The 27,985-nt window shown below is 41.0% G+C and overlaps 2 protein-coding genes across 10 annotated transcripts; one reads left to right on the plus strand and one right to left on the minus strand.

The window, feature by feature from the left end:
• Positions 1–144: 144 nt before the first annotated feature.
• On the minus strand, positions 145–27,977 carry ANKRD22 (ankyrin repeat domain 22). Of its 9 annotated transcripts, none has more exons than XM_072931090.1 (12): positions 27,680–27,977; positions 25,671–25,826; positions 23,937–24,028; positions 12,679–12,922; positions 11,461–11,556; positions 10,270–10,582; positions 4,449–4,597; positions 4,176–4,367; positions 3,311–3,418; positions 2,918–2,995; positions 1,973–2,071; positions 145–1,233 (listed from the first exon to the last, which is right to left on the minus strand). In XM_072931090.1, the coding sequence occupies exons 7-12, from the start codon at positions 4,581–4,583 to the stop codon at positions 1,156–1,158; spliced, it is 690 nt and encodes a 229-aa protein (XP_072787191.1). In that variant the 5' UTR covers positions 4,584–4,597; positions 10,270–10,582; positions 11,461–11,556; positions 12,679–12,922; positions 23,937–24,028; positions 25,671–25,826; positions 27,680–27,977; the 3' UTR covers positions 145–1,155. The 9 variants fall into 9 exon arrangements, with proteins under 9 accessions (XP_072787191.1, XP_072787192.1, XP_032605031.2 ...); XM_072931091.1 differs by having other exon boundaries at positions 11,435–11,556; XM_032749140.3 differs by having other exon boundaries at positions 11,367–11,556.
• On the plus strand, positions 15,884–25,248 carry LOC100228608 (lysosomal acid lipase/cholesteryl ester hydrolase). Its single transcript, XM_072931416.1, has 9 exons — positions 15,884–16,015; positions 17,890–18,004; positions 18,246–18,444; positions 19,253–19,362; positions 20,119–20,342; positions 21,280–21,420; positions 22,138–22,209; positions 23,492–23,560; positions 24,726–25,248. The coding sequence occupies exons 1-9, from the start codon at positions 15,884–15,886 to the stop codon at positions 24,957–24,959; spliced, it is 1,296 nt and encodes a 431-aa protein (XP_072787517.1). The 3' UTR covers positions 24,960–25,248.
• Positions 27,978–27,985: the final 8 nt, after the last annotated feature.

The raw sequence follows: 27,985 nt of genomic DNA on the forward strand, positions 1-27,985 counted from the left end.
GTACATTAGCTTGTCCATGCTGTGCTACCTACTGTAGCACCCATTAGCAATGCTGTACTGCACTTCTGACAGCTTACAGGAAAAGGTCAAAATTATCAACAAAAATAAAGATCCATTAGATCAAGGAGGCACAACACAGCAGTGTATGAAAGAAGTTTCCCTTTTATTGCCGCATTATTAAATCACAGAGCACTGGACCACTTTTAATACATTGCTTATTACTGCAGGTTTTCTTCTGCCTTCACTTATGCAAGAGAAGACTCATGCATATATTATTATTATGATTGGTATTATCCTCTCCTGCATCCTCTCTCTGTACAGCATGCTGTCCTGTCTAGTCCCGTGGGAATGATACATCTGGTTTCCATCAATGGAATTTCATTTATTGACTCCTTTTTTTCTTTAGTACACTGTTTATATTGGAAAGGTAGTCAAGAGACCTTTTTCTCTACTGAGCCAAACATATTTTCTTTACTCTTTCTTAATGCATTAATGTGATTCACTTGTTTTATGGTCTCCAGCAAGGCATTGAATCTCTTTTTGCTGTTCCTTAGATGAAAACAAAAGAAGATAGTCCTATTCTACAAGATCCCTCGTAGCAACACCATGAGAATTAAGGTTGTAGGAAGGATGGAAGGAGGAAGGGCTCAACTGAGAGATCTGTTTTCCCAGCCCCTCCCATTGTAGGAAGATAAATACTAAGAAGAAGGGTACCAGGCCTTTTATAACTGTTGTAGCATATTGTTTAGTTTTCCTATGGAATGAGTAGCACACATTCTAAAAGATATTTTATTTTTGCATTGACTGCCAACCATTATATGCAGTGTTTAGGTTTCCAGATATTTTATAGCTAGCTTTCAAAATCCACAGTCTGCAGAAGTCAAGTAATAAAACTGATGAAGCAGATGGAAAGGACAATGTTTTGAACACTACAACACTATTGTAGTAATTCACGGCTTAGTAAAATAAAATTAACTTCATGGCCTGGGCCTGACGAATCTCACACAAAACTGTCCAAGTCTGCAGCAGGGAATGGGTGGATGTGGACTGAGTCTTTATCAAGTGTCACCCCTCATCCTCTGCAGGACTTCTGCTGTTGTGAAAGGCAGATTATCAGATGAGGTAATTTTCTGCATGTCTGAGAATCCTTGGTGGCTAAGAATCTTTTCTTATCATTCTTTCAATGTTGTGGAACTGCAATCTTCTTGCTATATCTAAGGGAGTCTCCCCATCCTGAAAGAAACACATGAAATACATTACAATATGACAGATATGGGTCTCATATAAAGAGATTTCCTAACTTTGCCACCTGTGTAAGGTCCCCTGTCACTTCTGCTCTAAAATAAAGATTTCAGGACATGCTGGGCCTAATACTGCTCTGGCTGAAGAAGGGAACAGAGACCTCCCCTATAGTAGGGAAATTCCTGGGAGTTATATCCAAATGTATGGAGTTCAGCTAAGATTTGATTTCAAGAGCAACATAGGTAATACACAGCTCACCTCAGCTCAGTAGTGTGGATACTCACAGATCAATTCTGATTTGGGCAGCACTTGAGCTGTCCTGGTGACAGAAGCAGCCTGACCTAGCCTCTCAGAAGAAGGGTCCCAACAGTACAAAAAACACCTAGGGAGACTTTTATCCCTGCCCTGAAGCCTACATTTAAGGAACAGCTATAGAGTAGCTCTGAGCTAAGAAGAGGCAACATAAAGATAGGGAAGAGATGTGCTAAGCCAGGGGACATGCAGGCAGTGTTTACTGGTAGAAATTCAGCAGTGAAGGATTCATACTTAAAGCTGCTCTAGTCAACAAAGGCAATGGAACAAAAGTTTCATACCACCTAGGAAGCAAATTGGCTGCCAGGAAGCTGTGCACCCTTCTCTTTAAACTGCTGTGCACCAGCTAAGGCCTACAATGTACTTACTGGTTGACCACCATGATAAGAGAATACATTTATCAACTTCACCTTCTTACCTGATTCTTTACAGAAGTGTCTGCATGAGCTTCAAGCAGTAGAGGAATGACTGCCTGGTTTTTCATTTCACAAGCATAGTGAAGGGCTGTGCTGCCAGACTGAAGGGAAACAGAAGCAGATTAATTTTATTTCTATGACTTCTGTAGTAGAGCTTAGGTAAGTAGGACTACCTGTAGCCTATCAGATTCTCCTTAACAGCTGGATGCAAAACACATATACCATTTCCTGACACAATACACTACACAGTAAAACAAATACATTACCATGAGAGAAACAGGGACAAAATAATTAATTCCTTCCCTGGGATGCAACTGCTAAAACAGGTTTGATACATCAGCAGGAAGACAATAATTTCAGAGGATCACATGAACTTGATCTCAGAAATTAAATATGAAACAATACTGTTTGCTTGTTCCTCAGTGTTTTAAAATTTTATTGCTGATAAAATTGGTATTTCTCCTTTTCTACCTTAGAGAAGAGGAGATCTTTACCTAACCTAAGTAGGCTAGTGGGTACATAATTCTGTATATGGCAGATCAGCACACTCTGAAGACCGAGAGAAGACACAGGGTCTTGCCCTTTAGCCCACAAATCTGTTCCAGTTTAAAATCTTATAAATGCTGAAAAACTGAGATGCTTATATCACTAGAATCTTTACAGAATTGGGTATTTAATCATAAGTACATGAGCCCGGCTTGCCTGGATTATCTTACGAGGGCATTGATCAGAAAGGGAGGATTAGTTGATGAGTGGGGAATTATTTTTATATACACTATACATCTATTGCCTAAGTGTCAAGCAGAAACACTGAATCCTCCTGGTACATTAGACAGTTCAGTCCCTGATGCTTCTAACCCAGCCATGCTGCTAGAAGGTTCTGTAGTCTGTTTTTAGTATAGTTTCCTGCATGTGAGCCACATTTGCATTTGTATAAACCCACTTACAGAGTCTGTAGCATTCACATCGACTCCAGATCTAAGCAACATCTTGACCAGGTGTTCATTCTGCTTTGTCTTTGAGACCTGTTTGGTGCAAGGGAAAGAGTAACACAGTAAAACAGCTAATCTACATACAGTCTTAAGTATATTTGTGCTAAATACCATCTTTTTTTTCCAAAAAGAGGCATGGTCTCTGGAAATGTCAGACTGATGCAGTAATAAAAATCTGTTCCTTCACCAGCTACTGCCACAGCAAAATCCCTTCTCCTTCTGTTGTACACATTGAGTCTTGGTTTAAGAAAACAGTCCATATTCTCTAGAGGTTCCTGGCCTGAAACACTGCTATGAAAAACGGCAAGGGAAAGATACAGGGTCATGCTTGCTCCCATCCAGACTCACCATGAGAAGGTATCCAATGAGCATAACTGGCATGAGGATTATGATGAGCACATAGTCAAGGAAGGTGAAACGTTTTCTCACAGCATAATGGAGGCAAGTGCGGTCCTTCTGAACACAGAGCAGCTCTGATTAGTACCACGTTCAGTGAACTCACTCTGTTTAATACTGACTAGAGTAGACCATTTTTAAATTTCACAAGCTTTCTCTTGGACTATCTAATAGGAAATCTGTGTTTTTCAAGCAGAAATAGACACATGCATCTTGCTTCCTTCAAGTAAAAGCACATTTAACACATAGAGGGTCATGGAAATTGGATTACACGTGCAAGGAGGGTGTGGGATCCAAATGATTCCATGCTGGCAAACTTGGACCTGGCTGCAGAAATTTAAAGGGCAGAGTGGGTATCTCATGTGGCTGTTGCTGTCACACAGCAGGAGGAATCACCACAGCCCCCCCTTTTATGGAGGTGCTGGCTACTGAAGCAAGGACATATGAGACCTTAGCACATCTCTTCTGGGACATCAGAGAAAAACAGGAAAGTATTAAAAACCACCACAAACTCCTATTGAGAACAGAGTTTAAAAAAATCTTTGAATACTGAATATACCAAAGCAACTAAAGGGCAGGTCTGCAAAGCTTTGTGCTACAGTGTTCAACTTGCTACAGGTTGTCGAAATGGAGCTAAACACATGGCCCTAAAATAAGCAGAAAAGCCTTTTAGTTCCATCTTTAGTTCCTTTTAGTTTCTCCACATACCCTCAGTATGAAACAAGCTTGAGGTTTGTTTGTGCTTGCTAGTGCTCCCACTGGCACTTCAAAAATCTGAAAGAACAGTCCCACAAAGGAAGAGTCAGTGGCCACTTACCTTGTTCCTGAGGTTGACATCAGCATGTTTCCTAAGAAGATAGTTAACTATCCGGTTGTTTCCTTGTCTACATGCACAAATTAAGGGGGTGTCTCCAAGGAAGCTGTCCTGTACATTCAAACAGTTGCTGTTGCGCTCCAAAAGGAGATGAACTTTATTGAAATCGTTGTTATAAGCTGCCTGACAGATGGGCTGAAGTGAGAAGATAATATTCATCAGCACGTGTTTAACTGAGACATCCATACTTCCCATTCTGGCTCGCTACTCACACACCCCAGAACATCTGACTGAGGCTGTAGTTCTTGGTGCCTTCCAGAAGATGGTGGTAGGAGACATTTCTGCAGCTGCTACACAGCTCTCAGCCCCGAAGTCACAGCCTCTGCACAGTGGAATGGATTTTCTGTTCATTTTGGATGCTAATTCTATAATCCAGGAAATAAATCCTGTTTATTTGCAGCCATTAGGGAAAAAAAAAAACCAAAACAAACAGAAAAACCAACCAAACAAACAAACAAACAAAAAAACCAAAACAAACCCAAAACCGGCTTCCATTCTCAATTCTCACAGGAGCTGGTCAATGTATTAAGCAGCAAGCAGGGACAAGCCCATGTGCCTGAGTTTACTTCAGGCTTTCCCTTTGGCTGATCAGAATGAGCCACTCCTGACTCATCTGTTCCCAGAAAAGAACCTCATTTCAGGTGAAAGTTGAAAAACCAAGCCCCTACCAATGTTTCTTTTCTAGACCTTGAAATACATTAAAAAATACATGCCAGGGTGCCCACAGGTCAGATCCTGCTTGGCTTTTGAGAACTGCTTGCTGGTCAGCTTTTCGTTCAGTATTTCTACACGTCCTTGACCTAAACTGCAATTCTTTCCCTCTCCAGTAGCAAAAACTCAGACTAAGGAGAAACTGAGAAGGGCAGGAGTACTGCAAGTTTCTGACAGCCTAATACAGGCAGAAACTAACATTTAGAAGTGGGGCAGACTGGTAGAATTTGAGTTCTCCTGTGAAAAACAGAATAAGTATTTATATTCTTTGATACTGAGGATTTTACCCAACATCTTCTAAAATAGAATTTTTCTTTAAATATTAGCTGTAGTTCGTCTTCTCAATTCTCCTTTTTTAACTAAGTGCTCTACTTGAAAAAGATCTAGTCCTGAAATCTGAGCTCCTTCCTCACTCCTCCAGATTGTTCCCTCCTCTCTGTCCTCCCCTTTACCCCTACACCTTCCTGCCTTAAAAATATTCATCTTATTTACACTTTTTCAGCCAAACTTTGATCTACAACACAGGCTTATCTCGAGAATAATTACTGCCTAGTTTTCTGGACAGCTGTGTAAGGGAAGTGATTTATTTCCAAAGGAAGTATTTACATGCCTACCAGACCTTGCACCACTTCTTGTTTTGTTTCTATTATATCAGTCAAAAATCTACAAAGAACACATGCCATATTTTAAACTTGCACATCTGTCTGCATTTGTATAGAACTGTACGTATACAATTTGGTATTTTACATTTCACCAGAACCAGAACTGTTTTAATGATTTTGAAGAGAAAAGCCTCTTTCAAACCCCTTTTGGTGTGATTTGCACACAGGTGCCATCTAAAAGATCAGTTTTCTCTAGAACCTTGCTCTCTGTCACGTTGGTGTCTAGCACTGCATCTTCATGTCCAGGAAAGAGAAGATCCTGTGGAGTCTGTCTGCTTCTTTGATTTCCCTACAACTCTATTTATTAGGCATTGCTTTGCTTATTTAAAGATGTAGGAGATTTGCTCTTTGGTTGAACATCTGTTCAACTCCCAGTCATTTAGCATATAACTTTGCTCCTTTCTAGGCTGGTTTTGCTCATTCAGCAGCTCAAGGATATATTCTGTTTTTCTTTCTGTACTGCCTCTAAGACTTATACTTGCTAGGTGATTAAACCCAAGGCATTTCTGACTGATGCTCTCTTTGATCCATGGGATCAATTTCTAAACCTTACACTACTGCTGAACTCAGTTCTAGAGCCATCAACAATGATGGCACAGAGACCACTCCCTGAGAGACCAGATTATTTGGGGTTGAAGTCATGCACAGAGCCCAGCACACACAAGGCACACTTGCTCTTTTACCTACTGAAACCAGCTGTTCTCAGAAAACACCCAGGGCACAGAGAATCTAAGGAAGCTGTTTTCATCCATTCCAGCAACTAATACCTGGAAAACTGATGTATTTAAAGTATGATGTAAAGTAAAGATGTATTTAGAATTGTTACTATTCCCCTGGACTGGGGGTACTTTGTAGAAATTATACTGTGTGCATAAACACGTTCCATTCATATTTAAATAATTTTTAAAAACCCAAACAACAAAGGAACACAAACTTTTTTCCCATTTGTATGGGATTTTTTTTGAGGCTCACTCTGCTGTTTTGTATTCTTTTAATCAAAGAAAGGTGAAAAGTGTGACAGACAAAACTTGTAATATACTTCTCAATTTGGCTTTTCCATGGCTGGAAGAGCAAACATCATAGCAGTATTTAAGTAAAGGAACAAACAATATCAACAACTGTAAATTCATTATATTAATATCAATAACAATAAGGATTCAGGGGGAAAAAAAAGTTATAGGGAAATATAAAGATAAGAAAAACTAAAAATAGGTGGCAACCAGCCACTTGTCCAAGAAAGGCAAATGCTATATTAGATAGTGTCTCTCACAGAAAGAGATGTTACAGAAGCACTTTACTGGGATAGTGTGTAGAGTTTTTGTCATTTGGGTCCTAAAATGAGATCAGATCATGGCAAGAGCATGAAGCATCTCCACAACTGAGAAATATGAAGAGCCTGAAGAAAGGTTGATTTGCTTAGCTGGGTTAGGAAGAGACAGCACTGTCCCTAGTGTTCCAAAATAAATTAATGGGTCAGTGGTAAAGAAGATCAATTTATTTCAAGGAACACCATAAAAAAGGTGATACATCTGGCCAAGAAATTTAGCATGAAAATTAGAAAGAGATTTGTATTCATAAGCAGAGCAAAGTAACAAAACAAGCTTCCAGTAGCAATAGATTGGACACAAAACCTGCCTGGCCCCAGGCTGGGGCTTGAGCATATGCCAGGATTTCTGTGGTTGTGAAGCCTCAGCCACAAATATCTTTTCCACCTCTCACTATTTTTGGGTTGTCACTCTGGAAACCCTATCTAAAGGACTAACCATGCTTAAGACCTTTTTAAACTATTCCCCAAAGTTTGCTCATAAGACAGTAATAGAATTCCTTTCAAACAGGTAGAGAGCACCTATCTGGAGTATCAGCAGGGAGTATCAGTATTCATCCAAAACCCAAGAAAACATACTTCCTTTAAGTCTATAGAAAAACCTGGAGGATAAGAGACTGGAAAATCTCACTCTGCTTTCTACAGTGTTAGAAGATTGCCTCAGAAGTGACACAGCCAGTGTCATATTTGTGTTATGGTTATTGCTGTTGCTATGTTATTGTTATCCACTCATCACACACAAGAGAGAAATAAACCTATGAATAGTACTCAGAGTACCTGAGCTATGCCAGGGGAAAGCCATACCCAAGAAATCCAAAGTTCATGTCTTGGGCTCATGCTCAGCTGTGGTGAGGAGCAGGACAAGGACAGCAGAAGTCTGATGGCAGTGGAGGACAGCCAGAAGAGCCCCTGCAGCTTCCCTTGTCCCAGAGACGCACTGGCAACTGCACCATGGACCCGTCTTGGAGTCTCCTTTAGGGATGTGTGAGAAGAGAAGTGCTCCCCCAACTACAGATTCTGAAGAAAGCACCACTGGGAACTTGAGTTCTCAACTTCTGAGCATGTTTGCAGTCCAAGACACAGAGCGGCTTCTCTTGCCCACACCACATCATTTATAAATCCCAGGGAGCTCACAACAGACCTGGCCCAGCTCCATAAAGCAGCAGGGCAGAGCCAGCACAACAAACACTGCACCCATGCAGACACGGGCTCGGGTCTGAAGGGAGGGGGAGTAGGATCCCCAATTCCAGCTTAGGCAAAGAGGAAGGGAGGGCCTCTCTGAAGGATGTGGCAGCAAAGCCCTTCACTCTGCTCTCATTCACACTTCTGCAGCACCACCCAGCATTCAGACAGGGTGCACAGGATGAACCTGACAGTGTGACTGCACAAAATGTACAATGGAAGGGAGGAAGAAAACAGAATCACAACCCCAAACACTCCTTGAATCCTCATCAGAGGTGCCTTTGCCCAGCCATAGAGCCAGGGCTAATCATGAAGTATGGCACACTGCCCACCTGAAAAAAAAACAGTGGGCAGACACTGGAGAATGGAAAGTAGAGTTTGAAGATTAGATATGCCAATAATTCAGTGTTTAAAATCTCTCTTTTTACAATACTTCTTCTTCTCCAAGCCCTTCAGACCAGAGTTTAGTTGTTCAGTATATAAGGCTTCAGAAAGATGAGAAGTACTCACAGGACATGCAAGGGTTTCATGGCTGAGAGCACTCAGTACCAAAATCACCAAAAATGTGGTGCAAGAAAAGCAATAACGCTCTATCAGGAAGGGCAGTTATAGAACCAAATTTTTAATTTTTTTAATTAATTGTGGAACATGATTGATACTAGGTCATAGTAGTTTACCCAGACCTAGATTAACCACCACATCTGAACCTGCCTGATGTTTTCCAGAATTTCTTGCATCACACTCTGCTTAGCTTTGATGAGCTAGTGATAAACCTCCAGCTATTTAGCAAGTTCTACCACAGAAGTAAAGGTTAAAGGCACAGTATGAAGGACAAAGCAATCAACCAATAGAGAGGAGGTGAAGGTAAAGCCTGTCTTGCAACTTGAAGAGCAATTTCAGTTTATAATTGCTTCCTCCTTTAGAACTCCAGGGGATTGCCTAAACTGTATCAACTCATTGCAGTTGTTTAGAAAAAAGGAAGATATTTTGTAATATCAAAATATTCTGAATCAATCCATAGCCTCCTCCTTTGTACTAAAATTATACCAAAAAAGCATGCTATGAACTTAACAGGAAAGTCTAAATTATGTTTAGGATGCTGAGGAATACACTAATATCCAATACATGCTTCTCAGAAAAGGCAACTTATATCTCTTTATTTTCAGTTCCCCAGCTTTCTATCCTGTATAAATGAACCATAATTTACCCAGAAAACTGTATCTCAAAATGTTTAAAGAGAGAAAATGAATTTATATGAAAATATTAACTAATAAGCATGAAAAAACATGGACAATATTTGAACATTCTTTAAACACCTGTGTAATTAAGCTAGACAACACTGATTTCCACTGCACTACTACCTCAGAGTAGTAGATCCGGAGAGAGGCAAGAAATCCTTTCAGAATAAGCTACAGTCTATTCAGTCGATCACCTTATGAATGCACAGATTCAAGTTCCTGGTAATACTGAAAGAGGAGAAGATACTTGATTTCATTGACTAGCTTTTTGGAAATAGAAGAGTGGCTTTCAGCATAGAAACGTAGCCTTTAAAAGTAACAGCTATGTAATGCTACCTCCAGAAACAGAAACACAGCGCAGTGCTCACTTTTCACAGTCACAGACGACCAAATCCCTCATTTGTTCCCACACGTCCAAATGGGAAATTTATAACAGAATATGTTTAAGCAGAATTTATGCTAAAGTACAGGAAAATGTTAAATGAACTGTTGTTTGGGGACAAACCCATAAAGATAAGATAAAAAATAGTTACCGTCCTAAAACAATATGAGGGAGTGGAAGGTTTTCTTAGGCATTAAGTTTATTATCTGTATCAGTGTAAGCCCAGGAGTTGTCTACTTTTTGCAAAGCTGTTTGCTGCTTCCACTATGTACAGAATCGTTCTGATCTCAACACAGAACAGAAAATGTTGAACACATACTTTGTGAAGCCATGATAATTACGCCGGTTATTGCATTTTCTTGGCTACTATAAACAATATTACTGACGGCTTGTAATAGACAAAGGAAAACGTTTCCAAAGGGAAAAACTTCCAGATCTCTACAAGCCGCTGTATGGGAGGCTGCGAAGGGAACAAACCAAGTCCGGTGAATATCCATACCTTCAACAGCGTCAGTAACTGCAGAAAATGGTCACGTACCTCTGAATAGAGTATCCCCATGCCTATTCTTCACTCTGGAGCTCCTTCTTGTCCAACAGCCCAGCAACTCACCCCCGCTTGCAATGTGCTCGAGCTTGTTTGAATCTGGTTAATAGTTAACTCAAAAGTATCACTTTTTCTTTAGCTATGTTTCCTCTCAGTGCTTTCTACTTAGTAGCATAAAACAATTGTCTTCAGAAACCCAGCCCAGGGAGGTAAACGTGAGAACAGCAGCTTATGGGAGACTGGCGGAACAAGTTACAACACAGAAGCATTTTCTTTTGTCATTTTTGCAATAACAGCCTCCAGTTACCTAAAAAGGAAAGTAGCAAAACAGGTCAAAGAGAGAAGGGAGAGAGAAGGGAAGAAAGTTTCACAAGAAAAGAAATGGAGGCATTAAAAGGGGAGAGAGGGTCCAAAAATCAAAACATATTCCAGACCTTCTGCAAGAACACCTCAAATGCCTGTCAGGAAAGGGGAAACAGCTAAACCCACACCTTGCATGAAAACTCCCAGCATAATTAGTGTCTCACTCTTTAATTAAACAGGCTTTCATCATTTTTGCTCAGTCTTCTCCTTCTAGCCCAGCCCAACCAATGAATATGATTCATGTTCAACCTAGTAATTTTATATGCTAATTGGGGACAGAATTATAACTGATGTCCCTGAGGATAAGATGCTGATAGCATTTCTGTACTACACTCAGTCTTTCTGAGCAAGGCATGTCTATTTCAAATTTCTGTATTCACCTCAAAAATATCTTTTCCCTTTATAGTTTAAATCACATTTCATGTATTTAAAGCAAAATTTTTAAAAAGTTTTAAAACATATGCATGTAAGAGTGCATCTTAAATCCAAGCCCTCTGCCTTACATTTGGCAACTTCTATTTCCAAATAATTTTCATATTGATTCTCAGCAAGGTGGAGGACCATCTCCAGCCTTCTCTAATTAAACTAGTACAGCTACTGGCTGTAGTGTTCTTTTGCTGGCACCAGTTCTAACCCTTTCAGTGGCTGTTTATCAGAAGAAAGTTAGGTTGGCACGTATCAGCCACAGACATAACACCCATCTGTGACAGACTCACGGGGATCCTTACACCAAACTCATCTCCAAGCATGTGGTGAATATGACGTTAGACTAAGGACATGGAAGAGTGAGTAACACCTCCAAGCTGAAAAGGTCTTCCTTACCAGTATTTCATCAAGGTCTTCTCCACATCAAGATCCTAAGACATTCACTTCCTCCCACGTCTATTGACCTTCTTGTTGGAATTTATAAACTACAACCTGTTGAAAGAAATATTGAATCACTAAGACGCTACATAAAGCAACTTAGTAGTTTAATTAATATCTTCCTAACAAAAATAAATAAATGTATGGTAATCTGAAAAGGTATTTTAGAAAACCCCAGCAAACAAAACAAACAAACAAACAAAAAATAAAAAGCCCAGAGCACAGCAATAGCTTCAGGCAACACTTTTCCCAAGACAGTGTAATTTACCATTCAATCCATCACATCTCAGGTGCTCTTAAAAATCACTGAAGTGACTATTTTGGTCTAAGCTTCAACTGAAGAACACTTAAGCAGCCCATGCTGAGGTATGAAACTCATGCAAATGTATATAGATGCATACAGTCTCAGGTTCACTTCTGATTAACCTATTGCTTCAGTGCTCTTTGCCATACTTGTAAATGAAGATTAGAATCTTGAAAAAATTATTTTTTATTAATAAGGGTTTTTTTATTCCAAAGGGTGTCAAGACAGTGCATGGGCAAACTGTCCCCTAGCCAGTCTGTGGAGAAAACATGATTCTTACTTCCTCACAGAATTCAACAACACTTCAAAAGTTTCATGTGAACCAGAAGGGAGCTAAATATTTTTCAGAAGGACCTTCACCAGGGCAACAATAAGCTAAATTAATTTTTTAAACTAGATATCAATAGCTTAATAACAGCATATTCAATACAAGAATATATCACAGAATATAATTTGTCTCTTTAAATTCCAAGCACTAGAATTTGTATTGCCACAAATCACATGAGTTACATTGCTCTCAGGAAAGCAACCTGTGGCTTGTTGGAGACGTGTGCAGAACAGTCCTCCCAAATGCATATTCCCAAGAAATGCAGTCCTGAAATGGCCAGTGTCTGCACAAGAGGGACACTGGCACCTTACACTTTCCCTCAGAAGACTTTTAACCACTTATACAACATCCTTGCAAGGGTCCCTTGCGCCTGTGCTGCAGGACAGGATTGACTCAACAGACCAACAAGCACAAAGAAACCCCTCCGTGGCACGGACCAGAGCCTGTATTTTATAACCCTAAACTCAGATGATGCTATGTCCAGCTCCAGGCCAGACCACCTGGACTTCAGTTTTGCCACAGCATTTTAAAACAGAAAACTTACTATCTCAGCTGCCCTGGTTCTCTGAGTAAGGACAGTCCATCCTGGCAAGTTTCTGTTTCTAGGCTTTGTGGTTTTTATTCTCTTTTTATATGCATTACTTTCATTTTCTCTTCCCTTTGGGCTAACATATCTTTTGCTCTTCACGTGGTTCCCATCAACAATATCAGAAAATATCTCATACACCCCATATACCACCACAAGGTGATATAGGTAAAATGTTCCAGATCATTCCCAGCTGGCAATTCTATAAAACAAAAAATGTAGGATGGTGTTATCTGGGAATAGAGCAAAGTCTTCAATATTTCTCATCAAGTGGAGGTATCAGACCTGCTGAGCTGTGATGCTTTTCATTGAGAAATCACCTTTTTGGCTTTTCCACAGACTGTGCCCTACTTCATAAAGCAGATTTGCTTCTGCGGTGACTCTCAGGTTTTGTCTACTAAGTACTTACTTCATTCATTTTCCCAGGCAAGGAAGCATATCATTAGCACCCATTAGCAGAATTTGCTGCAATCAAGAAGCCAGGCCAGTTTCAGCAGGATCAGGCCCCCCAGGTTGACTTCAATTAATTCAGTGGATAGGAAGGGGTCTCTAATGTATTGTATTCACAGAGTTCATCAAGGTGGCTTGGAAATAATAAGAATTGGTGCTAGCACCCTCTCTTGACTTGAAGTTTAAACAATGTTTTCAAACTTAATTAATTAAGTACCTGAGAATCCCTACAGAAGCAGGGTAATTCAGAGCAAACTCTTTTTTGTACGTTGTGGGGTTCACACCTTTCAAATCACTTCTGGTTTTATTCTAAGATTATCTAACAGAGATTGTCCCCAAGCAATCAGCAATTCAGAAAACAAACAACTGGTGCAGAACCAGTGACCAAAACAGCTTTTGTACTACCCACAGCAGCAGAGATCACATTCACAGCTAGAAAGTTTTGAGAAAAGATGGATTCTTTCTCCTTATTATCCCAAAATATAGGAGTTACAGCACTTACTAAGACAGGTAGCAGTACAGACAAAGATCTGCCACAGCCTCAGGGAACAATAACCAAGTTCCTTATAAGTATTCTAATGATAGGTTTCATATCTTTTTACTTCACCAGATCCATGGTGCAATTTGGTCTTTCATAATATCATGCAACGGTGCTATTTATCACAGAGTAAGTCCACTCCTTAAATACTGACAAACAAGCAGCACTTAAACATGCTCTCCTATGCATGCAGATCTCACACAGAACTCTACTGCTCTACTCCTTTTACTGGCACAAGCTTCTGGCAGGAGACTGACCAGCAACTGCAGCAGGAGGTGCAAGCACGAGTCAAACCAGAGGTAAGTTTGTATGTTTGCATCCATGCTCTCTTCCTCCCTTGCCTGTCTCCATACAGCTGTGCTGTCCTGGGTCTGTGCAGCTGGTTCTCAGAGCAGCCAGCCTGCCATCCTCCCTGACTGACCTGCATCAAAGGGCAGGTGAGCCAGAGGTAGAGAGGAAAAAGCCTTTGGCCCATGCAAATGGGAAAAAGGAGTAATTAATTGTTTCATTTTGTTCTCCATGGTTTCTTCCCCTAGGGATGTCACTGCAGATGCATGGAAATCTCAGCATTGAAAACATGTATATAAATTAAATAAATCTTGTTCTTATAGTTCCAAAAGCATTTGAGTTTTCCCTGCAAGTTAACCCAGATTTTCTGACACCTACTAACCTGGTGTCTTTCTGTCCCATTTATAGTGTATGTGAAGGCTATATGACTCTCTCAAGAGTACACTGATGAATTTCTAGAAGGTTTAAGGTTTGTTTTCATTAATATCAAAAACCTCAAGAAATGGCATTTTTGAATGTATCTTTCAGGCACCTTCCTCTATTTTATATATATATATATATGTATATATATATATATATATGTATATATATATGGTTCTTGTTTTTTGTTTGGTTTTTTTGTTTATTTTTTTTTTTTTTAGTATTTCAGTTATTTCCAGTTTGCCATAGTAAATTAGTAAATGTCACTCTTTGGCATTGTTCTGTTGCATAAAAAGACTAGATTATTGTTCAAGGCTCCTACAGTCATGAGTTAGCTATTGAGATTAATGAGAGAGTTGTGTGCCAAGACTTGGAGTTGACTGGTGCATTATGTCTGATTTACAAAGCTTTCATATTCAGTACAGTATTTAGAAAACTGCACACCATAAAAAAGGTGATAATTTAGTTATCCTATAGCTTCATCTTTACTTTATTTTATGCTGAGCTTTTTAGTTTTTTTCCCAAATGACGCTTGACACACAGAAAAAGTGTTTTTTTACTTTTGTTGGAACTAAATAAAATAGCAGAAAGCAGTGAAAATTTACTGTGAAACTGTGCTTCCAGAAAATTTACTGTGAAACTGTGCTACACACAGGTAGGAGGATTTCTATTGTATTGACAGAAGAATTAGAGTGTTCTCCTACAAAGTGCATAGGCCACAATGAGTTTACATTTCAATATTCAAAGTATAATATTACACTGTATATATATTCTAATAATATATAATGATATCTATCTATCTATCTATCTATCTATAGTATTCCAATTGTAGCTTAATCCAAATGTGGTCACTCAAGGGATATGATAGATTTAATAAAAAATAAAAATAATTGACAACCCACGCATTCCCTCACTCCTGAAGAAATTCTGAGGAAACCACACTCTCCAAATCTTAATGATCTCCCCCACGGTGTTTCAGATAAGACACCCTGGGTTTATGACCTGTTTCATCCATGCTAATTACAAAAGGTGGCTACAGCCAAAAAGTAGGGCATTAGCTATACAGAGAGCACTATGGTTTCTCTTCAGACAAGCTTTACTGTGACCACCAGACAATGCCTAAAATCCAGGCAAATTCAGCCTTTTCTCCAAGACAGATTTACAATAGAAAAGACTATATGTAGAGAGAAAGGAAGGTATCATCACAAACTAGCATCAATGACACATAAACACAGGCCCCCAGGTTGGTTCCTTTTCATCCTGGAGCCTTTGACTCATTTGTGGTCCACACTAAATAGGAAAAGCTATAGACAATCCTGCCTTTACACAGGAACCTATTCTGGCAGCCCTTGGGAAACAGACCTTGGGCAACCTTCAGGAGCCTCCCCCCTTGGGTCTTCCTGTGGAATTCCACACCACTCTCTTCCTAATGAACAAAGAGCATGTGCTCTCCCACACAGCCCCAAGATGTGGTGCCTCCTCGTGCTGCTCTGCTCCCAAGGAATTGCCTTTTCAGCAGGATTCACAGCAGCCTCCACGGCCGGTGTTGACACAAGCCGCTGCAAGAAGAGCCCCAACCCGGAATGTTTCATGAATGTTGTAAGCTGGGTCATTTTCTTTCACTTTTTCTAAAGCATCTCTCCCACTACCACTACCACTGCCTAACAGTGCCTATCAGGAGGCTAAAGTAAGTTCCCTTCAAAGGGGTCCCTCCAGCATCACGGACCTAAAGGAAAAGTTGATGCTCCTATCCAAACAGCCTGAGCTAGAGAGAAGAATTCCTTTGGGGTGGAAACAAAGATTGGCTTCTACTCCCAAGGCCTGCCCTTCTGTAACAACCTGTTTTCCTAGCACAGGGGTAAGGGTGCTTGAGCCCCTTCTTCAAACAGCAGATTCTCACAAAAACTCTTTGCTCTGAATCAACAAAGTTTCCTCACTGTGGCAGCAGTGTAGTAGGTGGTGCTGTGAGTCTGAAATGGGAGATCCACCCTTTATGGCTTGCTTAACCACACTTGGGCAAGAAAGGATTCACTGTGGTCAGATAGAGATACTGCTGCACATTTATTGTCTAGAAAGGTACAACCTTGTGGTGGGGAGAGTGGGAACTTCAGACAAAGTTCATTAGAGAAGCCCTTCTGTTGATTCGTGAGGTGCTGAAAGGATCCCCTTGATTTCCAAACTCCCTTCTCAAAGAGGAGTTTGGGTGCAGCTGAATCCAGTCTTAGCCTCTGACTCTCACTGCTGAAGGCTAAGGAATTATAAAGGTGTGATTGACCCATTCTTCAACCTTGTCCTGCAGGACTAATCAAATATATTTATATAAAAAATAATTATTTATTATAATTAATGATTAGACAAAATTATCCTAATGAGAATTTTTTATTACACAGAAGAGTAGCTAAAACTACTGCTATAAGATAATATAGGACAATGTGTTATAACAATGCAATAATATACAATCATATAAAAGCAATTGTATTAAAGCTAGCAAAAAGAAACCGTTATTAAAGAAGAGATTTATGTAACATCATAAGGATAACATCAACTGTTATAAGGAGATAAGGAGAACATCAACTGTGAGCAAAATCTCTTTTGCTCAGCCTCAAGGAGTAACTTTGAGGGGGTGTCCCAACCCAAAGGAGAAATCTTCATACACACTCCATGAAGGGATATATTAGGAGAACTTAACCATATGAAAGTGGACTGGACTTGGAAAGTATAAAGTGATTGACTACCTTATGTCTCCAGGCTGGCATAGCAGTTTATCTTTGCCAGATCTTCATTTCATTATCAGGATGCTAATTTGGGGTTGATGCATCAGACCTGTTTTAGCATAATTCAACACCAACAGGAACACATGGTGCTCCCTCTCAGCCCACCACTGATAGCTTGCAAATTAGGACATTATTTGAGTGGTTTGACCACATTCCAAGGCAGAATATCATATTACAGACCTGTGCCAGCCTTGCAAAACAGGATAAACTATCTCCCAAAAGGTTAGTCACTCACTTTGTCCCATAATGGAGAATCAAATTCCAGACAACTACCATCTAAGCAGGTCTTAGAAGACTTTACTGCATCCTGCTACTCCTATAATTCTGTGTGGTGCTTGAGTGCCACAGCTACAGAAATTACTACAATTTGAGTGATAGTAAGCATTATGTCGAATACACAAACCACTTCACAGAAATCTATCCCAACTCCTCTCACTGCTGTTTGCATCCTCCAGCCTCCATGGCTACAGCATAGCAGCTATAGAATCATCCACAAAAAAGAGAGACCTGGGGTTTGTTTTCCTGCAGGAATCCTTTTTGGTGTCCCTCCCTACCACTACAACACAGAGCGGTAGAGAAAGGCTAGCAATATGCTATCACATTTATCTTCCTGGCATGTTCTTGGCTAGCTTTACAGTTCTTACACCAATAACTACACCATAAATTCATGATAAAAAACTATCCTTTGGCTTTTCACAGAGTGAAATCATCAGATATCATGGGTTCCCTAGCGAGGAATATGAAGTTCCAACGGAGGATGGATACATTCTTACTGTTTACAGAATTCCTGCTGGAAGGAACGCCCAAAATGCAGGTATGATATATAGGGTATAAGGACAGCCTGAGAGCCAAGTCTTACATGGATTCTCCACCCTCCCTCTTTGCATATGCAAAGTTCCATATCTTGCCATCTCAGCAAGGGCACCCAGTCATTCAGCGTAGAATGCAGCCTGAATACTGTATATTAAAACACTCCTGTAAAACCAAATTCTGTACCTCCATTTTAACTACACATTCCCTATTACTATTACAGCCTAAAATCTCTTATGTTTTAGGGAGGAAGCCTCCAGTCTTGCTACATCATGGCATTTTAGCAGATGCTACTCACTGGATTTCCAACCTGCCCAACAACAGCTTGGGCTTCATCCTTGCAGATGCTGGCTATGATGTCTGGTTGGGAAACAGCCGAGGAGACACCTGGTCTTTAAAACACAAGACCCTCAAACCCTGCCAGAAGGAGTTTTGGCAGTTCAGGTACTCTGTGGAAAAAGAATTTCTGAAGAAAGCAGTTTTCAGGGAACTAGCAAGATTAGGCAGTTGCTACTAGAATGCAGAACCTTTCCCCTTCTGGCTATATGAAAAAAATTCCCTTTTGAATTAAATGGAAACACTACATGTTTTCATATAATCTGACTTCAAGTGCAACATGCAACATTTAAGGAGACTAGACGAACTCTTTTCCACAGATGCAGACATTCCTGGACATATCAGGGAGGTTATAAGAAGGAATTGGCTGCATGATCTGGATAGGCTCTTCTGGAATCAGCACACACAGAAGCAAAGCTGGAAGTACACAGATCACCTTTGTCCATACACCATCCTAGTTTCTTTGGGAAAAGGCTTCCTAAACTGGGAGACATCTGTAACCTTGAAGTCTCCCATCAGACACACCATGTCCCAAATGCAGAAAGGACAGGAGACAGCTCAGCTCAGTCTAGAAACCTGATCTACTACAGATTTGTTGTTATCTGAGAGATAAATTTATCTGAGAGAAAACTATTTCTTGTAGCACATTCAGGTGAAAGCACTGATAAAATTCAGTTCCCCAGGGGCTGCAGCTGTCAGGTGAAACTGGCACTTCATCCACACAGAGCCCATCAGGCAGCCAGGCTGCACAGCTTCACCCCTCTGCCCACTCCCCCAGCTCAAGCAAGGATGCAGACACAGTGTGCAGCCTCCTCCTTCAATGGGTCCTGCTTGGTGCAATGGGCAAAACTGACAGTCAGTAACTCACAGCGTGACAGTCAAATTGTCTGCCAGCTTTTTGTGTTTCTCCCCACAGCTTTGATGAGATAGGTAAATACGACATTCCTGCAGAGCTGAATTTCATCGTGAATAAAACTGGACAAAAGGATTTTTCCTATATTGGTCACTCTGAAGGGGCAGCTACAGGTAATGTTAAAACTGTCTGAGTACCAAACAGTCAGTGTTAGTGTTTATGATTTATACATAAGGTCTGTGAGCAGACTCTGGGGTTTATGCTACAGTGTAAATTGTCCTTTTAGAAAAACAAACTCAGAAACAGAGGAGAAAATTGGGGGAAGTGGCATTATTAGAAAATCATTTTCCTTTCTTCCCATGTGTGCATCCTAAGAGCCTTTTTACAGAATTACTAGTTCAGATGAAGTCACCACCTTCATTGTCTTCAGATAATTATGTCAGCTAGTTAAATCCATCAGTGGAGAAATTTATACACATTCAGAAAACAGGATGGGACAAACCCATTTTAGCTTAAAAGCCTTCCTTATACTCTTCCTTTATGTGTGAATTCATTTTCATGCAAGTATGTGCTTAATCACAAGGAAAAATTTTATTCTTAATCTTCAGATAATTATTGTATTGCTGAATGCCAGCATACCCATGCACAGTCTTTTAGAGACTGCAAGCTGAGAAACTCTTTATTTTGAGTTTAGGGTACTTTAGAGAGAATTTGAATTTCTAAAATCTGATTAATATACCTTTTCAACCAAAACTGGCCTCAACACAAAATTGTCAGTTCTGACAAAAGCAGTATCAGGACATGTTCTAATGAGCTTGTGACCTTAGAATGAACTTTATCTTCCAAAAAAAAGTTTTAAGCAAGACTCAAACATTCTCTTTAGGTCTGCAGCACAGAAATAGAAAACAGCCAATGGGATGCTAATCTAGTCTCACTCCTTTGCTGCCTACTGCTTTTTATTTATTTGGTCTGTGGAGATCTCTTCATCAACTTGACTTCCTTTTCTGAGCTTGCAGGCTTCATAGCATTTTCTACTTATCCTGAGCTGTGTCAGAAGATTAAAGTATTCTTTGCTTTGGCACCAGTGGTCACCATCACACATGCTACCAGTCCTCTGATAACAATTACCCGGTTTCCCCAGTCACTGATCAGGGTAAGTAATTCCTCCTTCTAAAGAGAAAGACAATTGTCTGCTTTTCTCTACTGGACTCAGTCAACCTGAACTTTTAGGGGGTGATCAGTTAGAATTTAATTCAGCGTATCAGACTTCAGACTTTCCAGAGAGATAAACTGCAAGGTTTCACAGAGTATTGCTTTTGCAATTTCTTGAAGGTAGCAGGCATACTTTCTTTCATCATTATTTATTTAAGTCAAATATTTCTGAAGAAAACTTCCAAATACCAGAACAAAAAAAAAAAAAAAAATCTAATATATTTTATTAAGCACTAATAAAAACCACTTATAAAATATTTCACATCTTAGTTTCATCAGACATGCAGATCATTTATGCCCATAAAGTATTTACTTGTAAAGTGATAAATGGAATTTAAACACCAGAAGGTGTCAACTTAATAGAATCTGCTGGGAATGCGGAAATCATGCATGCTATACTTTATGTCAAACCACAGAAGCACAGCCTCTTTCTGTCCAAGCTGCGCCCATGATGTGACTATAGAGCACTGAGCTCTACACTCTTCTCATTTGTCTCATTTGTCTGGTCCCTCTTTACTTAGGAGTGGTAATCACAGCACAGTATGTACCTGCCAGGAAAAAAATATTAGGGCAAAAAGGGACTTCCTGTATTCTGCAGCCATCAGTGCTGCCAACTTCCTTTCTCACTGAGATCAGTACACTAAAAACAGAGGGATAGTGACCTCCAGAACTTGTCTCAAGGAGAAGGAGGAAGAGGTGCTCTGCCCTTGGGAAGAACACACTATAATGGATAGTGGGATAACAAGCAGTTTCAGCTATCTTGCCTCCCATGAAGAGGCAAGGCTATTAAAGAAGAGAGAGTGACTTAAGGAAGAGGGAGTTTTCTGCATGAAATATTCTTGCAACAGCTAAGAAAAGTTTTGCACTTCTCCCTTCAGTTACTACTTGGCTGCAAAGGAGTTCTTCAATACAGTGAGCTGATGAAAGGACCTGTAACACAGTTCTGTGCATGTCTGGGGAAAGTTTGTGGCAATATCTTCAGCTACATCGCTGGGGGCAGGATACAAAATATAAACACGGTAAGCACCTCAATACAAGAAATCTGAAGAAGCTTTGAAGGGCAACTGGACAAAGATCTTTTTATCCTTTGCACAAATTCATATATTTTCCTTCCGAAACAACAAGACATATGACTCCTCTAGAGATAAGAGATGGTTTATTTTTGCTTGCTACACGTTGAAACATTTCCAGCCAAAACTAAGAGCTGTTTCTTCACGCTTCTCCCAGCAGAAAGATTGAATTCCTTTAGTCTGGCTGATACCTCTTGTTCTTACAGACCTTTCACATGTCTGTTCTCCAGTCACCTTTCATCTCTCAGACTATTTAACAAGTGTACCCATGAAAAGCTCTCACACATGCATCTTCATTATGCTGAAGCAAACTGCTAATTAACAATCTTTCTCTACTCATTATGCACAGCACTATTTAAAAGCATCATAAAAATCATAGAAACTGGGAAAACAAAGGCCATACATGCTTCTCAAATGATGTTTTCTCTATGGCTATGGCCTAATGTTGAAAAGATTATTCCAAAGGTAAAAACATCCTATGTAATCATTCCTACTGTAAACTAGTGTATTTGTGAATCTTTCCTCAGCTTTCATTTTTATATCTGAAGAATGTCCTATAAAAAGGGGGGTTTAACACAGCAGCAGTATGTTGCTCAGGGCCTTCACGGTTTTATTATATCAGAGCACTGGATCTCTGCCTTCATAACACTTCTGCTTTGTCTCCAGAGTCGAACAGATTCATACGCGGGACATTACCCAGCTGGAACATCAGTACAGAATGTTATTCATTGGCAGCAGGTACAAGTGTGCTGACATATAAACACTCTTAGTACAGCTTTTTATGCAACTGACAGCCAACAGGGAAATCCAGAGGCGACAGGTCTGGAAATCTGCCCATCACATCTCACCTGTCACAGAGGGAGCCCTGCTCCCCATGGTTCACCAGACCACTCCCTGAATTTCCCCTTTGTCATCAGGCTCTGAGATTTCCCCAGGGCACATCACACCTCCCTCGGCTCTAATGGCTTCCAGCCTTCATCCTTATTTATGGAGATGTGTGCAAAAAGCTGCGGAAGTGAACACCAGCACAGTCTAGTCACTTGGCAGGTGGCATAAGTGAGAACTTTACAGTCAGGGATGAACCAAAGTGATCTAGGTTAAAGCTTGTCCCCCAGAGGATTAATTGCAGCCTTGATTAACTCCAAAAGCCAGTTTAATGCACAAATGCTTATGCTGACACAATGGCAAAATTGGGAACTGCCTCTTCTGCCACCTCATGCCACTTTCAAACCTAAGCTTGCTCTGCCTAGGCTCCAAATCCGACCAGGACAAGATGGCATTGGCTCAGAAATGCATCACTCTATGTGAACTGTGAACTTAAGTGAACTCTAAGTGAACTGTGCCACTTAAACCAGCCCTTAAATACATGTGTGCTGCTGTATATCCCCTGCATAAAATTCCTGGTATCCAGACCAGAAACCCAGCACCTAAAGCCAGAAAACAGAAATGAGCTAGCAGATTTCTATCATATCCTCAGTTACTTAGAGGTTTAGATTTAAAAAAAAAAGCACAGACATTATCAGTAAGACAGGTTAATCCTTTACTCTTTTGATATTCCTTTTAGACAAATCACAGAAGACAACAGTTTAGTGCTAAGGTAATCACACTCTGCTCCCAATATTCTTGTATGCAGTTCAGAGCCTCTGATATCGCTGCTGCTACTGTGACCAGACTAGACCAAGTAGGCACACAAAATCCAGGATTTTGAGGAGGTATCCCAGGCTAGTGAGAGCCCTGACATGCTCCTGCATCACAAAGAGCTATGTTAGCTAACTAAAGAGCCAGTTAAGATAGGGCAGCAAGGCTTTAGTAACTAAACATAACAAGGGTAGTGGTTGAAGTTCAGAAGAAAACGTTAGCAAGGGGAAAGGTGGTGAAACCACTTATCCCACAATCCTTCCTCAGTATCCCTGGAATGTCTACTGACAGAGACTCAAGTTCACTCATATGCAAGAAAACAACTCCTGCACTCTGTCTCTTAACATTTTCACTTCATTTGTCCTTGTTACAATATTAACAGATAAAACATGCAGATCAATTTCAAGCTTATGACTACGGCTGTAAGGAAAATATGAAGAAATACAACCAGGTAAGGCAATTCATTTTTTCTGAGAACTCATCCTTAGGTCCTGGCAAAACTAATAGAAAAATTCATACATTAGCACCTTGAATGCTACAAAAAGAAGGGAAGGGTGGTCTTAGGTAAAGCTTCACCTGAATCTAATTCTCATAATTGTCAGAGTCTATTCACAAACACAGCACATATAGATTCTTGCAACCTCCCCTATTGATGCAGGGATGTGTCCAACAACATGTCAGCTTGCCTGCCATTCCCTAAAGGCTAAGAGTCACACCCAGGTCTTAGGACTGAATGAGTACAGAGCTCTTCCCCAAAAATCCTCAAACTGCGTTTCAGTTAAACACTAAAATGGGGATGGAAAAGAAAAAAAAGTGGAAATGCATACCTTGGTTTTCAGAGGATACCTGCTGTAAAAATTAGACTTAAGGGATGGTTCAGTATGGCATACTGGAGACTGCTGGGGAGAACTAAAGTACCCTGTATGGAAAAAAGGAAACAGGTAAAATTTAGTCTGTTGGAGCTTTAGTTACTCTGTAGTCAACACCTGAAAATGCTCTGCTCCTCATGCAACTCTTAAAACTCGCCTGATTATTTTTTGAGGTTTGATCAGATCAGTTGACTTGTAGTGCACTTTGTGAGTCAGGGCAGGTTCTTTTAAGAGGGGCACATTATTTTACTAGTGGATAAAGATTCCAAGGACACCTTCCTTCTCAGACACCTTTCATATACCCATACAGTCTTTAAATACCTGAAGTTTAAATTTTGAAAAGGGCAATGTTTTATTTCCAATATTGTGTAAAGTTAGGAAATGACCCAAAAAGCAGTCAAAAAGAAAGATAACTAAACCACCCTTTGATAAGGGTAAGTTTCAAAACATCTTGTGCATGGTACCTTACCACACTGACAAATAACCATCCTGCGTTAAGTCACTTGGTTCAGATCTCAGATGATCTCCATTTTAACCTAATGTGTTTCTTTAACTTCTTCTGTGATGACAAGCAAGACAGGGAATGGGGTTAGGGCAATGAGCAATAAGAGGGTGGCCTTCATCCTTATGGTTTTACTGGAGGCAGTGCAGAAACAAAAGACAAAGAGAAGTGCTTGCACAGAAACCTTTCTCTAAGCACAACTTTGATAAAGCAGCATTCACCCAGGTCTCCTCCCTGTCTTACAGACTGCTCCTCCTGAGTACAACATAGAGAAGCTAAAGATACCAACTGCTGTTTGGAGTGGTGGACAGGACAAATTTGCAGACCAAACAGACATGGCAAGGCTGCTTCCTCGGATTACTAATCTCATTTACCATGAGCATTTTCCTGCATGGGGACATCTTGATTTCCTCTGGGGCCTTGATGCAACTGAGAAAATGTATCTGAAGATCATTGAACTACTAAAAAAATATGCTTAAAGTGCCACAGAGGGATTTAATTCATGCAGTAAAAACCCTAGAGATTTCTATTTAGCAGTTGATTATTGGTATAGGGATAGGTATAGAGGTTTACAAACTACTGATAATTGGTTTGCAATATTTTGCTTCTCTATGGTGTTTCACTATTTTGATGATTGCAGTCTTTCTGAAGAAGCTGAGGTACATGTGAATGACCACTGAAAATATAAATATATTAGATAGAACACTTCAGGTATCCCTTACTTTGGAAGATTTCAGTTTTTATATGACTGATTTTTCAAAGATTTAATTTTCTGTTTCCTTGTTGATTTGCACTACATACTTCACTTGAGACAAAGGTGATTTCCCCTGAAAACCTAAAATGGGAGATAATTTCTCTGTTTACCGAACTTTGCTGAAGTTGAATCATTTGTCATCCTGATAGCATTTCACCTGTTTTCTTCTCCCCACAATACCAACAGCAGCAAGGAAGACCCAAAAGATTTTCATCTGTAAAACTACCCTGGCATCTAAGCAGACAGGAGTGTCTTACTCCAAAGAGCACAACTCTCTTCATGTTCATAACCTGGCAACTGAGAATTGAGAAGATGCAGGGATAGCAGCAAACTGTACATAAAAGACAACTGCATCCATCTCAATTAATATTCCTGCCACTATCAGAAAAGAAGTTGAAGTTCTTCTAGGTCCTCAGCTCATCATGTCAGTGCTCACCTATGAGGCTATTCCAGGGGATACAGATCACACCAAAGGGTTCATCATTACAGGGCAAGTCAGGAGAGCTCAGGCACTGTGGATGTTTCTGGGTGGGGGCATAAGCCCAGATTCCTCAGTCAAACTTGTGGAAAGTGAAATCCATTTGATAATAATCTGGGAGATAGAGAGCAACATAAACAAAACATGTTTGTCTCTTGTAATATAGAAAACACATGCAAAGGCCATCTTCATGCAAACATATGCAAATTACACACCTCCTCTAGCAACCTGTGGTACCACTGGGAACTGAGTTCTCAACTTCTGGGCATGTTTGCAGTCCAAGACACAGAGCGGCTTCTCTTGCCCACACCACATCATTTATAAATCCCAGGGAGCTCACAACAGACCTGGCCCAGCTCCATAAAGCAGCAGGGCAGAGCCAGCACAACAAACACTGCACCCATGCAGACACGGGCTCGGGTCTGAAGGGAGGGGGAGTAGGATCCCCAATTCCAGCTTAGGCAAAGAGGAAGAGAAGGCCTCTCTGAAGGATGTGGCAGCAAAGCCCTTCACTCTGCTCTCATTCACACTTCTGCAGCACCACCCAGCATTCAGACAGGGTGCACAGGATGAACCTGACAGTGTGACTGCACAAAATGTACAATGGAAGGGAGGGAAGAAAACTGAATCACAGCACTAAACTCCTTTCACCCTCTCTGCAGAGTCAGGGCTAACCATGAACTAGGACTGATTCTACGAACATGAACCAGAGCACACAGCTCTGCCCAACCAAATAAAGCAGTGGGGACACAGTGCCCTTTCAGGGAGGTGAAGGAAGGTGGATCTAGCAGTTCCTCAAAATGTGTTTGTGTGGACACTGGTCTGAAATTAAGTTTACTCATCCTGGAAGCAGCCACCAAGGGCTTCCCCAGGACATCAAGTTCAAACTTTTCTAGAGCATCTCCCTCTGCTGTACAAGAAGAACCAGCCACAGGCACACCCTGCAAGAGGTTACAGGGAAACATTTCAGGTCAGTGACCAACAGTTCTAGGGAAAGAACACCATGTACATGTCTTCAATACTGAACACCTAAATCAATCTAATGTTCAGCCTAACTTCACCTCTGACATAACTGAGTTCTACAAAAGAATTGCCAATTTTTCTAACAGAAGACAATTTCCAAATACCCATCTGATAGGCCCTCCATTTACCAATATTTCCTGCAACCAAACTTTATCTTCTTATTGTCATCCATCAGAAATGTAGTTCTGGAATGCACAGGTTCTGGACAACAGGAAAGCCCATTCTTTACACTTCCCTTTGGAAAACCCTTAGCTATCCAGAGAAAATCCTTGCAGCACTGAATATGTCCCTTCCATGTCTGCTTCAGGATAGGACTAACTCAACAGGTCCCCTAAAAACCCTCCATGACATAGACTGGAGCCTCTATTTTCATAATTCTCTCAGCCAAATCCAAGATAAGGTAGGTGTTTGAACATACTGGATTTTTGTTCCTCGCCCAAATCAGTCCCTCCTGTTCTTAAAGCCAGGACCAAGATCTGTTGTCTCACTTCACTGGCACCAAGAGTGGAACTTCAAGGCTGGGAAGCCAAGCAGCCAGAACAGCCTCACACACAATGAAAGGAGGGAAGGAAAATTACACTACTGTGCTTGGGGGTGCAAGATGAGCTAAATACAAATATTTTAGACCATGTCTAGCCTTCCATGTCTAGGATTGGGGTCCAGGAAATGCATCAATATGATCAATATCTGCCAAGCAAGTTGAGCAGAATGACAAGAAGAAGGTCATCCAAACTTACCATGGAGTGCGTAACTGCTGCATTGGCTGAACATTCCCAGCAGAGATCTAGGCCAGCTCAGAGCACTGCCCTGCCTGCTCAGAAACCCAGCCTACCTCCTCTCCTGTAGAGGGAAGGCCCTCCTGTCCAGCATGCCCCTTCCCAGGTACAACAGCCCCACACTGGCAACCACATCTTCAGTTTAATTTACGTCCTTTTGCTCCTTACCCACGGCTTCCTCCGCAACGGTGCTAACATTGTTTCCCCTCAGTCAGCCCTTCCCGAAGTTCAGGAGAGTCCAGGTGAGGTGTGCATACCCTCGGGTACCCGAGCAGATACAGACTGACTCAGTGATGGCCGGGCTGACAGCGGGACCGTGGGAAATGCGGAGGGGACACATCCCAGGCGCGCACGGACCGTGCTGCACCCCAGCACCCCCTGCCCCCGCCCGGCATCCCCGCTGCCCCCGCCCCGGCAGCTGCGGGGCTGCGCGGCCGGACCCGCAGCGCGGAGCGGGATGCGGCCCCGCCGCCC

This window comes from Taeniopygia guttata, chromosome 6 (genome assembly GCF_048771995.1).
Source record: "Taeniopygia guttata chromosome 6, bTaeGut7.mat, whole genome shotgun sequence".
NCBI lineage: Eukaryota > Metazoa > Chordata > Aves > Passeriformes > Estrildidae > Taeniopygia > Taeniopygia guttata.

What these genes read in the sequence shown, in the direction of transcription:
- ANKRD22 (XM_072931094.1), bottom strand. Translation starts at nt 4,583, where the DNA reads ATGAACAGAAAATCCATTCCACTGTGCAGAGGCTGTGACTTCGGGGCT. An exon ending in CCTCAGTCAGATGTTCTGGG is followed by an intron (nt 4,368 to 4,448) that starts GTGTGTGAGTAG and finishes TTCTCACTTCAG; the next exon opens with CCCATCTGTCAGGCAGCTTA. An exon ending in ATGTGAATGCTACAGACTCT is followed by an intron (nt 2,072 to 2,917) that starts GTAAGTGGGTTT and finishes GTTTCCCTTCAG; the next exon opens with TCTGGCAGCACAGCCCTTCA.
- LOC100228608 (XM_072931416.1), top strand. Translation starts at nt 15,884, where the DNA reads ATGTGGTGCCTCCTCGTGCTGCTCTGCTCCCAAGGAATTGCCTTTTCA. An exon ending in CGGAATGTTTCATGAATGTT is followed by an intron (nt 16,016 to 17,889) that starts GTAAGCTGGGTC and finishes GGCTTTTCACAG; the next exon opens with AGTGAAATCATCAGATATCA. An exon ending in ATATGAAGAAATACAACCAG is followed by an intron (nt 23,561 to 24,725) that starts GTAAGGCAATTC and finishes CCTGTCTTACAG; the next exon opens with ACTGCTCCTCCTGAGTACAA.